General features: G+C 47.0%; 1 protein-coding gene across 2 annotated transcripts in view; it reads right to left on the bottom strand.

The window, feature by feature from the left end:
* ITGA11 (integrin subunit alpha 11) overlaps positions 1-20,716 on the bottom strand; it is a 664,683-nt gene that overhangs the window by 124,429 nt on the left and 519,538 nt on the right. For both annotated transcript variants that reach the window (XM_069624240.1, XM_069624241.1), the window contains one exon: positions 8,463-8,573. In XM_069624240.1, the coding sequence (XP_069480341.1) occupies positions 8,463-8,573 (111 nt within the window). The remainder of the gene's footprint in view (positions 1-8,462; positions 8,574-20,716) is intronic.

Below are 20,716 nucleotides of genomic sequence, written 5' to 3'. Positions count from 1 at the left end.
GTGCTTAGAAACCTCTGGATGGAGCAACACAGGTTCGATCCCTGGGTCTGTGCTTAGAAACCTGTGGATGGAGCAACACAGGTTCGATCCCTGGGTCTGTGCTTAGAAACCTCTGGATGGAGCAACACAGGTTCGATCCCTGGGTCTGTGCTTAGAAACCTCCCTGGGTCTGTGCTTAGAAACCTCTGGATGGAGCAACACAGGTTCGATCCCTGGGTCTGTGCTTAGAAACCTCTGGATGGAGCAACACAGGTTCGATCCCTGGGTCTGTGCTTAGAAACCTCCCTGGGTCTGTGCTTAGAAACCTCTGGATGGAGCAACACAGGTTCGATCCCTGGGTCTGTGCTTAGAAACCTCTGGATGGAGCAACACAGGTTCGATCCCTGGGTCTGTGCTTAGAAACCTGTGGATGGAGCAACACAGGTTCGATCCCTGGGTCTGTGCTTAGAAACCTCTGGATGGAGCAACACAGGTTCGATCCCTGGGTCTGTGCTTAGAAACCTCCCTGGGTCACAGGTTCGATCCCTGGGTCTGTGCTTAGAAACCTCTGGATGGAGCAACACAGGTTCGATCCCTGGGTCTGTGCTTAGAAACCTCTGGATGGAGCAACACAGGTTCGATCCCTGGGTCTGTGCTTAGAAACCTCTGGATGGAGCAACACAGGTTCGATCCCTGGGTCTGTGCTTAGAAACCTCCCTGGGTCTGTGCTTAGAAACCTGGATGGAGCAACACAGGTTCGATCCCTGGGTCTGTGCTTAGAAACCTCTGGATGGAGCAACACAGGTTCGATCCCTGGGTCTGTGCTTAGAAACCTCTGGATGGAGCAACACAGGTTCGATCCCTGGGTCTGTGCTTAGAAACCTCTGGATGGAGCAACACAGGTTCGATCCCTGGGTCTGTGCTTAGAAACCTCTGGATGGAGCAACACAGGTTCGATCCCTGGGTCTGTGCTTAGAAACCTCTGGATGGAGCAACACAGGTTCGATCCCTGGGTCTGTGCTTAGAAACCTCTGGATGGAGCAACACAGGTTCGATCCCTGGGTCTGTGCTTAGAAACCTCTGGATGGAGCAACACAGGTTCGATCCCTGGGTCTGTGCTTAGAAACCTCTGGGTATTAAGCGCGTTATAAATAACCAATCATTCAATCAATCATTGAAAAGAGGAAGAAGAAAATAAAGATACAGCTCCTTGAAGTAAGAAGCCTTCACAGATAGCAAAACAATGATAAACCATGTAACTTAAAGGTAAGTCAGCCAAGTTCACCAGCACACGACAGCAACTAGCCAAGCAATTGATGAAAACCACACTCATAATCATATCATTATGGTAGTGAGCCCCACAATGTATAAACCGAAAGCTCTCGGCCGCTGCAAATGTAGAACATGTCCTTGTTTGTCCAGAGCATTTGAGCTGGTTCTGTCGGCTTCCCCCTCATGTAAATCAACAGTCAGGAAGCCCTTTGGTAAGCAATGGGAGCTGCTTGCTGGTAATGTGAAGCATTTGCTGCAGGGAATTAGCCATGTCATAATCTCCTTGACGTTAGCGGGAGCAAAGAGCAATGTGTGTTAGCTGTGTTCTTCACATGGATTTGGCATGTAAGTTTTATTTTATTCTTTCTGTTTGCCAAGATCGACTTTGTAACCCCAGGACTCCTGCGGTCTGCGCTACTTTCATTCATTTCCCAAAATGCTTCATTCTGCAGCTATGTTGAAGAAAGGCATTTATTTATACACTCCCACTCACCCGTAAATTTAAAGTGCTGCAACGAGAAAGGCATACAGTCTTTTGCTGGGTGAACTAGGTCTGGCTAGGTGTTTGCAATAGCTCTCTCTAGGAGTACAAGTACTGTGAATAGAGTTATCCTCAAGGAGGTTGTACCTGACCCCTTTACTGGGGGTGATCTTTTATGTTGTGGGTGTGGGAATGCTCCTGTGGCTGTCCTCTGCCTTAATGTGGGTATCCAGGTGTGTGGGGGGGTTGGTCTGGGGGATCCTAGGGGTCCAACATCCACTATCTTGGATCAGCCCTAGACCACCCCACGGTCAGTTTCCAAGTTTAGGCAGGGAACGTCATCACACGGTCTTAGTTTTTTGGTTCTATCAGACGCCGGATGACAAGGTTTTCTACTTCTCTACCCTTTTGGCCCTAGCACTCCAGCTCAGGCCTCACTGGTCTTGCTGTCTACCGCTTCACACGCCTTCTAACCCCAGTCCCTCTTGGCTTGGCCAATGCTGGATTCCTGCTCCAGCTCTCTTTCTCTGGTTCCTCTCTGACCTTCCTCTATCTGCTTCCTCTCCCTGCCTATTATGGCCTCCAGATCCCTCTCTCCTTATCTCCCTCCCAACCTCCTCCTGTTTCCCTTATCCTTCTTCTTTCTCTGTTCCTACTCTGGCTTTTTCCTCCCCTAGTAGTTCCTCCTTCCTCCTGGTATGTGAAGTCAGCCTCTTCCAGCTACATCCTCTCCCTAATACTTCCTATTTTCTCCTCCTGTCTGATCTCCATACCTCCAGCACTATCCTCTCCCTGGTTCTTCCTCCTTCCTGGATTGCTCTGCTGGCTCATTTACTAGACCTCCAAGTTGCTGACCTTTCTTAATACTCTCGCCCTCTAGTCCTTCAGTTGCCCCATGTAATACCTGATTTTGCCATGGTGTCCTCTGCATGGTGTGCATGTTGCTTAATTTCCCTGCATCATGGCCTCCTATTCCTGCGTCTGCTCGTGGGCCCCTCTGTCTCCCATGATGCAGCTGATATTGGGAAATAGTGCAATTATATCTGCATTAACCTATGTAGCATGCTACCTTGTAAGCGCTCTAGCCAATTTTGTGTCCTACACTGGGCGTCCAGGTTTGCGGATCGCTATCTGTGTTCTACCACTTCTGAGCCCGATATTCTCCCTTTGAGGTCTGCATCTCTCTTGTTCACTGTGTTGGGGGGAGATATGTGTGGCCCGAGTTAGGAGGCTGAGAATGGGTGTGAGGCACTGGGGTATCCTCTCTATACTGCCGCAAGAGTCACCACCGTGGAGCAGACAACTTTCCACCTCACCCGAAGGTCCTCCCACCCAATTTCCCACCCTCCAATGTCTGTTGTCTCAAAGGCTATGCCAGTGCCAGGGATTTTCCTCTCACTCATAGGAGATTCCAATATGAAGCCATTGTGCAGATCACCCTGTGCAGATCTTCCAGTCCATTTCACAGGCTAGGGACAGAACTGTAGCTGGATGTGCAAAGCCTTGATTCATCCATTGAGTCTCAAGGGCCATTTACTGTAGGATCCCTGTATCTGAGTGAGCCAAATTATTGATGCAGAAGAGGATCACTGCACCGTGATAGGCCATTACCATGGATTCTCTTCTTACACTTACCGGCACTGGAAAGCATTTTTTTGCATTTATTTTCTTTTTTTGTTAAGCACGCAGATCAGGAGTGAGATCGCTGTACATTAGTACCTGGCTTGGGTGTGTCCACGGGATACACATAACGTGATTGGCTCGTTTCCGAGCCATACCAGAGTTGTAACGCTCACCTGACTCCCACAGAGGCGCTGACCAGGACTGGAATGAAGTTTGTTCGGCCTCATGGGTCCATTCGAAACGTTTGTTCTTACGTAAGAGTGCTGTAATGGGCTGAACTATTCGGGAAAACTCTGGGATGAATCTTCGATAGAAATTGGCAAAGCCAAGCATACTCTGAACCCCCTTCACTGAACTAAGTGATGGCCATTTAAGGATGGCGTCCACCTTTCGTGAATCCGTTCAGATTCCCTTGGCAGTCAGGATGAATCCGAGGAATTCAACTTCTGTGGTGTGAAAGACACATTTTTCTAGCTTGGCAAATAGTTTGTGCTGGCGCAACTTCTCAAGAACTGCTCGAACATGTTTTCGGTGATCAGACTCAGAAGAAGAGTACACCAGGATGTCGTCGATGTATACGATGACACAGACATCAATAAGTTCTCGAAGAACATCATTCATGAAGTATTGAAAAGCGGCAGGCGCGTTGCACAAACCAAAGGGCATTACCTGATATTCAAAAAGCCCATATTTGGTGCGGAAAGCCGTCTTCCACTCGTCACCTTCTTTTATTCGCACAAGGTGATAAGCTCCTCGGAGATCAAGCTTAGTGTATACACGAGCATCTTTTACTTGATCAAGAAGTTCTGGGATCAGAGGCAAAGGAGAACGGTTCTTAATTGTTATCTGATTAAGGGCGCGGTAGTCAATACAAGTCCTAAGGTCACCTTCTTTTTTAGGGACGAAGAACAAAGCGGAAGAGACAAGGGACTTTGACGGGCGAATAAAACCATTGGCAAGGTACTGATCCAAATACTGACGCAAATGCTGGTTTTCAGGTTCAGTGAGAGCATAGATCCTGCTACACGGCGGTTGAGCACCGGGAACTAAATCGATCTGGCAATCGTAAGAACGATGGGGAGGTAACATGTTAGCCTGTTCTTTCAGAAATACATCCTGGAATTCAAGGTATTCTGCCGGTAGTTGAACAGTGGTGGAAGTTACTGTGGCTAAACTTAAAGCTGGATTTCTTGGATAACAAGTTGGTCCGCAGTCTGGAAAGGTGATTCTCTTTGCTCGCCAGTCTATTTGAGGATTATGTGTTTCTAACCAAGGAATTCCGAGGATAACTTGGAATTGTGGAGCCTTGATTATGTCAAACACTATCGCTTCCCGATGTCCATCTTGAGTAACTAGTGTCACTTCTGTGGTGGAATGCGTTACCGGCCCAGAGGCTATTTCGGTACCATGAACCGTAGTAATGACTTCCTGGTTAACTTTTGGATGGAGAGGGAGGTTCATCCTAGAGGCCAATTCGCGATCCACGTAGTTCCCAATAGCCCCGCTGTCGATGTATGCCTTGATGGCATGTAACCGTTGGGGCTTTTTAGGGTCCACGAGCACCATTGGCAAGACAAAATGCAAGGTCAAAGAGTTTGTTTTCAAGCTCGGCAAGCGGACCTCTACGCTTGTCGGGCTAGGTCGTTTCCCGAATCAGTTTCCATTACACCAACCAGCTTTTTAGGTGGTTTTACTGGACAATCACGAAAAAAGTGACCGGAAGCCCCGCAATAGAGGCATAGTTGCTTTTGCCGCCTTCTCTCACATTTCTTCTGAGTTAACGGCCCCTTCACTCCACCGATTTGCATAGGTTCAGAAACTTCGGTATTCCTAGGGTTAACGTGGGTCCTGATCGGTACTCGGGTTTCATACTTGAACCGATCGGCTTTTCTATTCTGAAGTCTGTGATCCAGTTGTACCACTAAATCTATGTATTCTGCGGAGGGTTGGGGTGGATTCACCACTTGGGCCAGAACGTCTTTTAGCTCTCCGCGCAGACCCCGGTGAAATAAAGTGATTCTTTTATTTTCAGGCCATCCGGTTTCCACCACCAGTCTGTTAAAGGAGGCTATATAAGACAAGAGGTCTTGGTTACCTTGTCGTAAAGATAGCAGTTCGTTGTCAAGGGCCTGTTTCTGAGAGTGTCGAGCAAACAATCTTTCCATGTTGGCCTGAAACCCCTGAAAGTCCTGGAGAATGGGATCATTCTGATTCACCAAAGGAACAGACCAATCGGCAGCACAGTCACTTAGATACGATAACACAAAGGCCACTTTGGTCTGATCATCGGGGAAGGCCCCAGGTCTGCATAAAAAGTGTAAGCGGCATTGGTTCATGAAAATGGCATATTTCTTAGGGTCCCCCGCAAAGCCTTCAGGCGGTGCCAAGGGCATGGAACCAGGTAGATTGATCTGTACTGGATTACTCAAACCCAACGAAGTGGAAGGCCCCCCGGAACCAGGTAAAGGCATTTGTCCGGCCTGGGTCTGTAACAATCGTTTGGCCAGGTCATCAGTTCGTTCCTTGGAGAGAATCAGTTCTCTTTTGAGGGCGTTAGTCTCCTGGCGGGCTGAGTGTACCTCTGCCCTTAATTCCCCCAAAAGCTGGGCCAGCTGGTCAGTCTCAGAAGTTTCCATAGCGCCCGGGTGGGAAATTATTGGTAGGCTTCGCGTTCTGTAACGCTCACCTGACTCCCACAGAGGCGCTGACCAGGACTGGAATGAAGTTGCTTCTTCCGGTGAGGCGCTGGACTCAGAGTATGGCAGGGCCGGTTCTTCTGTATGTGAAAAGGGAGGGACGTTAATGATCTGCGGGGCAATGTGCAGCTTCCCACTCCCTTCACCTCCTGAACGAACCCCCTTTCTGTAATTCCCCTAGAATCTCACCTTTGGTTTTGTGATGGTGAGCTCTCCTTCCTGCTTCTGGTGCAGGGGCGCGTTGAAACCCAGTTAATTCACTGGATTCACTCTCATACATCCATGTTGGTTCTGCTAATGTCCGAGAATAATAAGTCTCTATTGTCTTTCTTTCAGGTGCAGAACGTGGATCCCAAGAAGAGCGATGAAAACGATGAATAATGCTCAGGTTAGTGTTCAAAGAATGTTTTTCCTCTGAGTGCAATATTAAACGCTAATGCAGATGTCTTTTTCCCCATAGGGGCCGGGGTCAGAATGCTGAACGAGCATAGACCCGAAACGAGAGGTAAGTTCCGGTAAGTCTTTAATGAGAGTCTTTATTATGTCTTTTCATTCTCTCATTAATTCCGCTGTCTTTCTTTTCCCCTTAGGGGCTGGGGTCTGCAGGTCCCTGTATGCGGCAGAGACCCGAAATGAAGTATGACCCAAACAGGTAAGTCTAAATGGAAGCTCTGGCTTTCCTTATGCTCTTCTCACTCTCACCTTTGTTTTCTGTCTTTTTTCCCTAGGTGCCGGGTTGATGCAGCGAATCCGGTCGAGCGCCGCTGGCAATGGAGGCTGGCAGCAAGGTGAGTGAAATGCGGCGCGGCAGCGACGGGTGAGTTGACCTTTTAAAATGAAAGTCTTTCCTTTTCAGGATCGCCGACGGGACGACTCTTGGACGAGGTTCAAACAGGTAAGGGCTCTTCTTTTGTCCAATTCTTTCTCCTTCTCCACATGCAGGTGTTTCAGGATGCAGGCGGGCGTGGCAGAACTCAAGAAGCAGGAGCAGGCACGGTGAGCGTCCAGCTGCTAGATGCAGAACAACGCGAAGCGTGAGTTACTGATCGGGCGTGGTTTAAATAGCCTTTCAGGAAGTCCCAGGTATGTATCCTTCCACTCAGGTATGTATTCTTCCTCAGGCCACACCCGTGTGGTTAAGTAGTTCTAGAGACAAAATAGTCCCATCCAGGCCTCAAGGGGGCCTGGATGTTGCAGCAAGGTCTGCATCAGGTAAGTGTACACCCAAGCACTTAAACACATGTCCTCGATTATGAGCCTGGCGCCTAAGGCGCCAGGACTGGGGTCCAATATGAGCCCCGACTTAGGCCCGCTGAGACCTTCCTGGGGGAAATGATGCCTGCCTCTGGGGTTGCTGGGCCCGGCCTGGTTCCTTAGAGGTAGGCATCATGACAACAGTGTAATCCCGTGGAAGCACCTACGTGCCTGCGTTTGTTCCAGGCGGGGTGGCGGGCAGCCCCTTAGCCAATGAAGAGGCTTGAAACGGGGCAATCGCCGCTCTGAGCCTCCCCAAGGCTGGAGGCTGCCTTCGTCCCCCGCCGGGGACTCAGGTACGTTTTCTTTTTCCTCCACCCCCTCCCCTCCAAACTATCCTCTCCCCACTCTCCCAATCCCACTTACCTTCTTTTTTCTTCTTTTTTCGGGAGCGAACACACTGGGAACACTTACGCTTGGGCCTGTAACTTCGGCCACGGGGGCATTACCTGGGGCGGTATTGGCCTGCCGTCTCGTGGCTTATTGCCATGACAATAAGCCACGACAATGGGCCATGGTGAATGGGGATTTACCGCCCCGCCAACCTTGCAATGGGGCGGTAAATCCGCCATCCACCATGGCCCATTCCCATTTTTGACCCATAGGGCTCAATGGGAATGGGGACGGTGCTAATTACGGTACTGTAAATAGCACCATGGTCCAACGCCAGGGTTGTAATGAGGCCCAGTGAATCTGTAATGGGAGTTTCCTTCCCCCAGGAAATATAGGGGAAAGAGTATGCCTTTAGAATCATATGGACCTTCTGCATTATCTTGAATAAACATTTGGTCCACTACTTACCTTATTACACTGCTAAGTGCATTATTAAAAGACTGGGGGCTCGATTCATGGGATTACTGCACGGTTCAAATTTGATTCAAGATAATGCATCTCAATTGATGACTATCCCAAACCACAGAAACGGATTGGATTGGGCGATTCCAAATGTGTCTAGTAACACACTTAATCTGGGCACATATTTACAGTTAAAATGATCATTCACTGTAACTAATTCTGACACACACATAGTTCCGCCATGCAAACTGTGTCATTTCCACTGAATACCTCCCTTCTCTGACTCTTACAATCCATGGAAAAGGCATACACTGTCTAGAGGACAGTCACAGCACAAGCAAGGCAAAAGGAAGTCAACGTACAGAGAATCGTAAGGAAGTTGGCCATCCGTCATCCAAAATGGGCCCCTCTTCTTTGTTTACCAGCTCGTAGTCCAGTGAAAAGGGGATGGGCTTCACGTAATCAGCCGTGTCCTGCAGGAGAAAGAAAGCAATGACATGGTGTGAGGGTCTCAATGGCACCTTCCGAAATCAACTTCATCCACAGCTGTAGGTCATGTAGCACTAAAACAAGGCCCTGTGCATTTCATCATAGTAGCCAGTGTACAGTCACAAACACGTGTTGTTCACTGAGATGTCGGCCTTATGGAACTGGCACAGGATGATAGCACTTATTCGGCTGATTCCATCAAATGACTTCCATACGTCATAAAAAATGGCGACCTACTAGCATAAGATACAGAACGATGCAGGAAAACCATGACACCTAAATTTGATTCTACCCTGCTGAATATCTTAATAGTATAAAAGGCCAGATGTATGTTTGTCTGATGCCGATATGTGCAGTAGAGGCTGGCCGAAAACACAGAATGCTCCGCTAGAGGGAGCTGTTGCCTTAGGATATACAGTGGTCCATTTCTCATAGCTTCGCCTGTTGTCACTGCTAGAGGGAGCTGTAGGCTTAGGATATATTGTGGTCGTACTGTGTGAATGAAAACCTGCACTTTGGCACATGTACACCGGCCTGTACGCTAGTATATAATCTTAATAATATAAAATGGCAGATGTTTGTATGTTTGTCCAATTCCGTCATGCGCAGTAGAGGCTGCCCGAACGCACAGAATGCTCCGCTAGAGGGATCTGTTGCCTTAGGATATACAGTGGTTCAATTTGCATAGCTTCGCCTGTTGTCACCGCTAGAGGGAGCTGAAGGTTTAGGATATATAGTGGTCCCAATGTGTGAATGAAAACCTGCTCTGGCCCATGTACACGGGCCTGTACACTAGTATATAAATAATGATACGCTATCAACTACAGGAAACTATTTCACCCAGGAGCCCAGAGTGAAGGTTGGGGTGTCTATGAATTCACTCAGACTCCTGAGGTGAAATACCCTCCGTAGTTGAAAGCTACCCTTATATAAATGAAGCTGAAGAGAGACTTTAGATGCACATGACAGCTTAAGTACAGCTGAGTGCAGATTGCGGCTTCGGTAAGGTTAAGTATGGATAGCTGTGGTATCCAGTGTAAGTACCGCTAAGCCAGCTGCACACGTTATTAGAACAGCCAGAACTAGAGTGGGATGGTTTTCGTGTGGCCATGCTAAAACGCTGAATGGGGTCTGCGAATGGGGCAGTGGTGATTAGGCTGCTATTGTTTGCAAACACAGCATTACTTGAATCAATTTCTTGTCGTTAAAACCCTGTGTCCGTAACATCCAGGACTCCTACCGCCACTTACATGTTCTTGTTGTTTCTTGGTTAGGCTAGGCTGAATTTTAGTGAGAGTTTGGGAAATCCATTCTGTTTCCTTGAGTCACCGCCATTATCCAGTGTTAGAAAATGTCACTTACACCGAAATCCAATGACAATCAAACATAATAGTACTCTAAACCAATGAAACCCAACAGTATACAAAGCCATTGCCCAAAGCCCTGAGAGAGCTCCCAAGTATTGGCATACAGATCCAATGGCACAGAATGGCAAGTATCAATGACACAGATTGTTATTAAGATATCAGAACGAATCATGCAGCAACCAATGGCACCTATGAGCACATATGAACAATGATACCAACCAGCTGACACTCCCAATAACATCAATGACACTGAGGGCACACACAACCAGTGTCTCTTAAGGATAGATGAGCTAATCAAACACACACACACATCCAAAAAACGAATGAAACAGAATTAATGTTGATGCGTAATGCACAGAATCAGTGACAACCAAACACAATGGGGGTCATTCCGAGTATGGCACTATTTGCGCCATGACTGGCTCCCATACCGGTACCGACTCCGACTCCGGTTTGGTACAATGGGGATTTACTGGTTCATTCCGACCTTGGAGGGACCGGTAAGTCCCCATTTACCAAACCATTCCCTATTCCCATTTGAGCCCCCATAGAGCTCAATGGGAATGGGGAGTGAGCAAATAACGGGCCGGCGTATGCCAAGCCCATTATTTGCGCCCAGGTCCCTTAACGGGTCCCGTCCTTAACACCTGGTCAGACCAGGCATTAAGGAAGGGACCCGCTATAGGGCCTCGTAGTAGGGCGGTAAGGGATTACCAGCACCGGTCTCCTTACCGGTGCCCGGTACCCCTCACTGCCCTACTCGGAATGAGGCCCAATGATTCCTAGTTGCAAACAGAACCACTAATATGCACTCCTATAGGGTCACATGCTGCCAAAAGGGCGCATCACAGTGTCTAATATGTGCCTACGATCCATTTGTGTTAACACTTATTGTACAGAGGAAGATCCTTAGTTACTTGTTTCCTTGAATCAGTCTTAGGCATTGTTCTGAGCATTGATTTGGGTGCAATATTTTTTGCTGTATCATTGTGCATAGCCTTTATAAACTATGGGCCCTGAGGAAGATGGTGCCGATTAAATGATATAAGTGCAGAACGTTGAAACATGTTGGACAATTGCAACACATTGGCCCTCATTCCAACCCATGTGGTAAGTTCCCTACTTTACCACCATGGTGTAAACTCTGTTTACACCATGGTGGATGGCGGATTTACCGCCCCATTCCAAGGTGAGTGGGGTGGTAAATCCCCAATCCCCATTTACCCTTCCCCATTCCCATTTTTGCCCCATAGGGCATAATGGGAGTGGGGAAGGCGCTAATTACGGCATCGTAAATTACGGTGCCGTAATTAGCGCCAAGGACGCTTAGCGCCTTGGTACTTAACGCCTGCAAAAAGCAGGCGTTAAGGTGGAAATCAGGCGTTAAGGGTTAACGGCGCCAACGGCGCCGTTAAACCCTTAACGCCTGGGTTGGAATGAGGGCCATTATTGACTCTTATGAATTTGATGATAAATTAAGGGATGGAGTTTGATGTACCCACCATGAGCATCATTTCATTTTTCATTAGTGGCTGCTTCATTTCTATGTTTGCTGCTGATTGCCCCTATGTCTCTGTGTGAGTATGTATTTAAGATGCAGGCTTGTACCATGAAGGATTTGTTGCTAGATAATTCTTGTTGTTTTTTCTTTGTTTTTGGTACAATGATACGTTCATTTAACTCTACGGCAATTCATTTACTGATGTTAATTAACATAATTCATCTTTTTGAGTTCTCTTCTTTGTATTTGACACGAAGAGTGTATTTGCAATTACCAGTGTATTTTTTTCATTCAAAATTATGTTAGGAACATCCCCTTCTTTTTTCAAATGAGTAGTTGACCCCGGTTCCTAACAGTGAAGGGTCATACCAATTCTTTTTATTAATAATATATTGCGGCCCTGGCATGAAACTGACTTTAAACTCTGGGAGAAGAATCAGAACTGAAGAAAGACCAAGTACTGCAGTGGCTATGCCTTCCTTGTGCAGGAAATGCGACCGTGGGTTTTCCCACTTGGTATGAGAATGAAGACGTGTTTTAAGTCTAGAAAACCTCTTAAAACATACACCTGCAGCATTTGGGCTTTGACTTTGAAAGTTACTGTGGGATTTTATGCATTTTTAAAAACTGGCAATACATGTTGTGTCATTCTGACAGAAACAATGTTCACCGAGCTCTCTTTTGTATGCCATTGGATGTGTTTCCCTGTCTAGTATGTGACATTATCTACATGTTGAAAAAAAGGAACAATCTCCGATGAACAAATGTTGGAAAGTAGGACTGTGTGAGGTTCAACAAATGTGGACAGTGGTCTGGCAAATAGTACAAAGAGATTTCTACCCATAAAGGACAAGAATCACTCAATCTTCCAGTAGTGGATTGTAAATGGAAGGCAGGAATCAAGAAAGTTTCAAACGTCTACAAAGAGTCCGGGGATGGAAGAAGAGAGACTGGCGAGCTTGTTGATGTCAGATATGACTATACAGCGACTTGTACTGCCTTTGATGCGAAAACCCCTCCATGTAATGGAGAGCTTATCTTTCACTTAAAAGTATCTTCTTTAGGGAGGACTGAGGCCTAAATGTTCCAGTTTGCAACTAAGGTCATTATGAGGCCCATCAAAGAAGCACAAGAAGAGGTTGGCTGATTTTTTGCTAGAATTTCTACGTGCAGTAATTACAGTTACAGGATTGCAGCTTACCTCTCTTAATTGCTTTAAAAAAGTCATCAAAAAAGTTGAAATACCCTGATATCCCACCTGAGCTTTGTATTGAGTGTCTAATGCAAAGTAAAACACTTGACTATCTTATGATATGTGTTGCTGCAACCCCGTTACATAAAGTGCACCCCTCCTTGTGTATTAGATCATTAAATATAAAGGAAGCACAATGTAACCTTGAGTGTCACGCAATTATTCAAATTCTTGATATCGTTTATTCCTTTATCTATATGTATTGAATTGGTGAATCGTAGATTCCAATTTCTTTTTAATTTCTCTCATCCAGGGAAAATCATTATATGTTTTCGGATTTCCTGATCCTAAGGAATGTAATTTTATTTCCTTGGTTACACCTCTTCCATAAAATTTTCAAATGTTTATACACTATGCGGGAAAAGCTAATATATACACAACATTTTCATCACTTATAATATAAAAAAAAATTTGCAATGCGAACACTTGGCCTTCTTACCGTTTAATTAGCACATTATTGTCTCTCCAACAAGTTTTACTGAATGAACAATATTTCAAATTATAAATGAGAATACTTTGCCAGCCCATGTTTCACTTTGTTCATTTTCAGTGTCTGTAGTGAGTTTCTGGGGGTCAATTTTACAATGGCTTCTGAATTCTAATACCTTGAATCTCCTTCATTTTAAAATCCTTATGAATGTGATGTTCCAAGACACAGAGAAAGGTTTTTTTCAAACAAAAACCCACACGTAACAGAAAAAGGGTAAACAGAAAGAGAAAACGAAAATTAAGTTGGATTTTTTCGGGACTTACTTCATATCTTTTTTCTAATTTGGTTTGATCATCACGTATTGGCAACATTTTATAATACCTGCTTGGTGACTTTCTCGTGCACAGTCATATCCATAAAAATCTTTCAAAATGTGCATACATCTCATGGTCCAACCAGCACTTTATATATGTTAGGTTAAGCTATTTCCTTTAAATGAGGAGTGCAAAAGTGCAAATTGAGTAAATGCTGCCTGCCATGTATGCATGGTAGGCCATGTTTACTATGGATCCCTATGTAAATGCATGCTGGTTCAAATTCTGGGAGTATTTGCACAGTGGAGAGGAAGGGAGCGTCGGAAACACAAGTTGCATTCTGCCACTCTTTTCCGCTATATTTGGGGTGGAAGCCAACCTGTTTTGCATATTGTCTTTCCCCTTCTGTAATGGCTTCACAGGCTGAAAAAGAGGGTCTGGATGAGTTCTCAGCGCTGTGCCAGTGTTTCTGATCGATTCGAAACCTTCCAGCCGTCACCTTTTGGATTTTACTGAAACCACCTTTTACTGTCCCCCAAGTGGCACAGGTATGCCCAGACGTGTGTCCTGAGCCTGCTGGGCCTAGAGACCCAAACTGCTCCTCACTGATGATGCTTAAAGAGGCCAAAACATGTCTGTGGATGCTTATCATCTCATGCAGAAGGGATATAACCTAGCAGTTCGGGCTGGCCTGCCCTGTTTCGGTTGGGACCAAGCATGGTTTGCTTATGGTCTGTCCCCTTCTGTAATGACTTGGCAGGTGAAGCACAATGGTCTGGAGGGTTGCCCACTGCTGTACCAGTGGTTTTCATTGATTCAAAATCTTCCAGCAAGCATCTTTTGGCTTTGCTTAGCTCTTACATGTAAACAGTGTGTTTTTATTCTCTTCTTGGGGTCACCACTGCGGTAAACCAGAGGTTCGGAATGGGGGAGAAGCTGGGGTGACCCTCTGTACTTTAGCTCTTGAGTTGGCATCACAGAGAGCGTGTGCTCTTATGTCCCCAGGTTGCTTCTCATCACACACCCTGACCTTAAGCATGGATTCTGTCATAGTTGACAAAGCTGCAAAGTTGACATGAAGGCAGGTATTCACATTTTCTGGGGTAATAAATGTAAAATTGTCCCTGATAGCCTGTGAAAAAACTGATATTGCAGAAAGATCAAACTTTCTGTCCAAAATCACACTTAACACAAATCTTAAAAATACAAGCGTCACAAGTCTCCTAGTTGGCAACACTTTCTCTCCCGAAGGAGGAAACCTCCACTGTGGAAAGCTCTCCCAAAAAATTGAAATGAAATTGGACATTGGAAAAAAATGAAAAAGATAAAATAATAATGTTGCACTAAAAATAATATTGTGGGGAGGGTAGGATGGTGCTGTAAAAATCCTGATTGGACTGAGTGGAAAACTGGGCCCCATACCAGTAAGCCAATAAACAGTACTACAAAAACTGTCCAGGATTCCCCTGAATGGCATGGAATTTTCATAAGCTTGTGAGCCTGGGGATGATCTCTGGCTGGAGATGCCAAAAATAAATAATGCCTGACATGTAAAGCCACACACAGTGGGACACAACCAAAGGACCACACAACTCCTTACACTCCACGCATGCAAAACCAACCGGCAGTTCTGTTTTTATTTCCTACCCACACTCACTGGGGAGGCAGTTCGTCTTCCCTGTTCATAGCAATGGGAGGAGATTGGCTAGGGTTATGCAATGTGCCTATATAGGACAGCAGTACACAGACAGTGCAGTGGTCAGGCGCAGCGGGAAAGGGCACGTTGCTCCGGAGGGGCTGGCCTCCTACGTGTTCTCCCCACTACCCCCGCTCATGTCTGTTAGATATGGCACCGGCAGGTACAGTTTATCCACTGAATTTTTGTTTGGTATGTTGCACTCCTGTTGTGGTTTCTTCCAGCTCTAATACACCTCTGTGTGCTTTGTTGCTTAATTCACGCTCCCTGGTCGCACATGCTGATTATGTTTACAACGTTATCTGTGACGATGGTCCAGATATACTGTGTCTCACGCAAACCTGGCTAACAGCAACATTGGGCCCCATGTTTCCCCAATTCTTGTCTGAGGGGTATAACATTATTCATGAAGACAGAGATGCACCCCATGCATGTGTGGCGATAGCTGTATATTTAAAGCCACCCTTAAGGTTTCTACTGTACCGGTAGTCCACGATTTGACCATGGAAGGGTTTTTAGTGTGCTTGGAAATCTCTGCTTCCGACTTTGTTTATTTTCTGCTGGTCTGTTGTCCACCTGGCCCTTATACGCATTTCCTGTTACCTTTCCTGGAACTTATGCCTTTGCTTCACCTGAAATATGTAAATCTTATCGTGCTAGGTGACTTTAATATCCGCTTTAACCCTCCTCTTGTCCCTACTGTAGATGCTTTTTTTGAGGGTTTTGTGGATCTGGGTTTAACCCAACATGTCACTGAACCCACCCATCTTCTTGGGGGAATCCTGGATCTTATTTTTTCTGGAATCCCGGGTCTGGTATTCTGCCGCTTAGTGTCTGTACCTTGGCCCAACCACATTCTGATCCCTTTTTCAGTACCTCTTGGAGTTCCCCCTCCTACACCGTCTAGAGGCACGGTTCTTAAGAGGAAATGGCATGGCTTTGATAAGTCTGTCTTGACATCTGCGGTGAAGACTAAATGTCCTAGTGGCTTGCCTGTGGATTTTGCCACCATATCTCAGGCGCTGCTAGCTACTTCCAATCAATTGGCACCCTTTGAAACCATGCAGCTGCATGGCTGCCCCTCTCAGGGATGGTTCACGGTAGAACTTAGAGTGGCTCAACTGGGTCTTCGCCAAGCAGAGCGCAAGTGGTGCTCTTCTTATAGTCCTTTTGATAAATTGGCCTTCGCCTCGCTCTGCAGAAACTATCATCTGGCTATTGAATCAGCCAAACAGAAATGTTTTACTCTCAAGATTGAAACAGCACTCAATCAATCGAAGGAGCTATTTGCGGCTGTTAAATCCTTTTCTTTTACAGCTCGCTTTCTTCCCACAGCGACTGCTTCTCAGTCACACTGTGATGCACTTGCTGAGTTTTTCCATTCCAAAATTGTTGATATTCGAAACAATATTCATCTCACGCATGTTAGCCCTGGTGTGACAGTCGTGGGGTGCAGCCAGCCAGCTACCTCTGGCTGGGCTACCTTCCCTGTATTCTCTGATGAGGCCGTATTGAAGGCCATCACTCACCTGAAATCTGCAGCCCCATCCAACCCTATTCTTCCATTTATTCTAAAGATCTCTTGCCTAACATTATTCCTCTGGACCCAGGCGGTAAACCTTTCTTGATGCTCTGGTGTGATCTCTAAAGAACTTAAACAGGCTATTGTGGTCCCTCTTTTAAAAAAGCTGTCACTGGATAGCTCTGTTCTGACCAACTTGCGCTCTAATTCCCTTCTGTATGAGGCTTCTTGAGGCCTTTATATCTCCACTTCTGTCCGGGTTTATTCAGACCTCCTCTGTGTGACCCCTTTCAGTCGGGTTTCCACACCAGTAGAGGTACCGAAAGTGTCCTAGTTTCAGTAATGGATGATATGGCCAGGCTGGTTGATGGAGGTGTTTTGGGGGCCCTAATTCTGCTCGATCTATCAGCGGCCTTCGACAATGTCAACCACCCCATACTCCTTTCCTGCCTGGCCTCTATCGGCATCTAGGGTCCTGTCCTGGTGTGGTTTACCTCTTTTTTGACCGATCAGGGCCAGTCATTATCTTTACCTCCTTTTCTCTCTTCTCTCTATTCTCTTTCCTGTGGTGTCCCCCTGGGCTCTGCCTTGTCCCCGATGTTATTTAACATCTATGTGCAGCCTTTGGTTGACCTCATCCGCTCTCACGGCATCAGGTGCTACTCACACACAGACGACATGCAGATCCTGGTCCGTTTAGATCGGGACCGATAGGAGGTGTCGTCCCGTTTGTGTGACTGCCTGGCGGCCGTGGGGGAGTGAATGGGCGGAAATTGGCTCAAACTCAACAGGGACAAGACTGAGGTCCTGGTGGTGGGCGCCTCCTCTGAATCCTGTTCTTGGTCCTCGGGCTTCTGGCCAACCTCACTGGGTGACTTTCCTATTCCAGTGACAGTAGTTTAAAAATCTTGGGGTCCATCTCTCTGCTTCTCTGTCCGTGGTGTCACAGGTGAGTGCAGTGTGCCAGACTAGCCACTTCTATCTAAGGGTCCTTTGGAAGATCCTGCCCTTTCTTCCTCCTTCTTTTCACCCTCCAGTTATGGCTTTTCTTATTTCCAGCAGGCTGGACTATTGTAATGCTCTCTACCTGGCCCAGCCCTCTGGCCTAATCCATTACCTGCAACTGCTGCAGAACCTGGCTGCCCAGACAGCCACCCCTTATGGTTCCCACATTATCACAGTACTACATTCTTTTCACTGGCTCCCGGGGAAACAAAGAATAGTCTTTAAATCTCTCTATCTTGTTCACTGGGCATACTACAAGGCTGGTGCCAATTTCTTGTGGGATAAATTCACTCCTTATATTCCTGGCCGCCCTCTTCGGTCAAGCAGTGAGTGTCTGGTCATTGTCCCCAGATTTCATCTTCAAAGAGTGGGCAGTCGCGCCTTTTCAGTGACCAGTAAGTTATGGAATGGTCTCCCTCTAACTTTGAGGCTGACCACGAATGACCTGCACTTCTGTCGCTTGTTACATACTCTGCTCTTTTATTAGTCCCCTAGATTGATGTTGTACTACTGTGACTATCTTCGCGCCGAGATGCCTTTGGGTGTACGTGCGCGTTATAAACCAAATATTATTGATTCCATAAATAATATCCCATAACACTGTACACAGGGCACCCAATCAAGAAATGAATACCATACGGAGGTGGTAACATGCATTAGCTAACAAGCATAAAGCACAGATCAGAGTCCCACAACACTTGCACTGAAGGACACCCACACGTATTGACAACCACACAAATTAAAATTTGACTCCTACAACGCCTCGACCAATGCCAGATAAATATCTACTCCAAGTGCCTGGAACACTTAAAGATTCCCAAGCATAAAGATAGCAATACCTCGGGAAAATGGTATTTGGTCCTAAGACCACATTTCCTGGGGCGCCTTTTACAAAGACTGCCCAGGAAAAGTGGCCTAAATGACTGAATAATGGAGGTGTCCTGGAAGAGGTAAGTCGTGGGTGCAGGGGAGCAGGAAAGTGTGTGTGGGGGGATGCCAGGGCAGGGAGGTGGGTGTCAGGGATTGTGATTGTGGTGTGGAAAGGGTTGAAGGAGGGGCATGGAGGAGAAGCATGGATCGTGGGGTGAAACCCTCCCCCCGATAGAAAGAACATTGTGGGAGCAAGTGAGTGTGTGGGTGAGGAGTGAGGGGTGTTTTTTTCAGCTCGGCGGGTGGGGCATTCAGTCCGGTAGAGCAGCGCTAAAGATGTCCCGGGGGTGAAACCCAAGATGGCACAAAAATCCCACCCTTCGGTGGCCACACCGGAGTAGCGGCCTTCGTTGGGCAGGATAAAGACCTGGAACAGGGGAAAACTGCATCGCTCGATACCATCACCCAGTGCACTGTAATCCAGTAAACTAAGGTCCAGGGCCACAGGGCATTGTGCCAAGCCAAATTCAGATGAGGAAAACAGGGAGGAAAATACATCATGGGTCTAAGCCTCAGCTTCTAGAATTCGGACTAATTTAATGAGTACACTTATTAGACACATACTACTTGCCATGGGTTTCATGGCACAACACGCTCTGCATCTACAACTGCGCTCATGGTCTAGCCTGAGGTCCCTCATGGAGAAGCTGCAAGCATTCCTTCTCATGCAAGACTGTGTTGTGGACCTGCCCTCCACAGACCCCCTCATCATCCCTCTTCAACGACCCCGGACTCGCTCACCAGAGGCGCTGAAGGACCTGGGACTCCCAACCCCTCCCAGAGAAACTAAGCTCACCCTTCCAAGACAGAGGGCCTCATTCCGACCTGGGCGCAAAGGGATACCGGGCACCGTTAAGGCCATCGGTGCCGGTAATCCCTTTGCGCCCTATTCCGAGGTCCCTTAATGGGTCCCGCTATGGGCGCCTGGTTTTGCCGCCAAGGGACCAGGGAGCAAACAACGGTACCGTTATTAGCTCCCTCCCCATTCCCATTGAGCCCTATGGGGTTCAAATGGGAATGGGGATTGCCTTTTTCAATGGGGACTTACCGGTCCCTCCAGGGTTGGAATGGACCGGTAAGTCACCATTGAACCAGGTCGGAGTCAGACCCGGTTTTGGAGGCAGCCATGGCGCAAATAGTGCCATGGCTACCTCTAAACTCGGAATGAGGCCCAGACTGTCCAAGTAACTCATGGCATGGCAGTATAACATTAAAGGGAACTCCCCTATATCAAACCGGAATGCGCTCAGCAGGGAAAACTGATCAGAAGACTCACTGCCACCACTGCAAACCCTTTCGACCGCTACCCGCGGCTCATCAAGGCGAAGACCCTGTGAAACCAACCCTACTGTGACAAGTCCACACGGACCTGGAAGAATCCTAACCCACGACTACACACTTAACCCGAGAAGATGGAGTAATGAGGCTCAAGCCTCGGTATCCAAAAATCACTGCTGATGGATAAAATCTACCAGCAAGAAGAAGACAGACAGCAGTGAAAAAAGGCGGTCACTTAATGGCAACGTGTTTTGTGCAAAAGCTAAATAAATGAAATCTAAATCCATTCATACATTCACCCATTGAAATCACACTATAACCCAATGACCCATCAACAAAGATACGCAGCAGAATTTACACGAAGGGCCACGAGCAGCTGTTGCGTGCCGGTCAGCCGGCTGACTGAAAACATTGGCAAAGAATAACGGTACATAAAAAGGCTGCACTGTTTCCACATTGGCTGCTGACTCCTGAAATTACAAAGAAATAGACCGGATTGCATGTTCTAATCCAAGAATAACAGCAGGAACCCTACACCGTCTGCAGCTCCAGCACACAGAAGGGCGCGGCATGGCCAGCATGCACAGCCACATTGTCCACTCTTGGCAGAAGGCCTGAGGGAGCAAGCAGGGTTTGGGGGACATCCAGCACGTGGCAAAGACAAGGAAAGAGAGGATGGGGAAGGAGACAAATGATGGGAGAGAGTGAAAGATTGGCACGGGTAGCGATCCATCTACGGCCGCTGCCTTTCTGCATTTATTTCTATTTGCCAGCCTGTGCTGGTAATGCCTTTGTGGTCACTGACATGCATGGCAGTGACATCAGAATATAT

The sequence above is a fragment of the Ambystoma mexicanum genome, chromosome 11 (assembly GCF_040938575.1).
Source record: "Ambystoma mexicanum isolate Mex_15411 chromosome 11, UKY_AmexF1_1, whole genome shotgun sequence".
NCBI lineage: Eukaryota > Metazoa > Chordata > Amphibia > Caudata > Ambystomatidae > Ambystoma > Ambystoma mexicanum.
The sequence above is the reverse complement of the archived record's forward strand: the minus strand, read 5'-3'. Positions and strand labels throughout refer to the sequence as shown.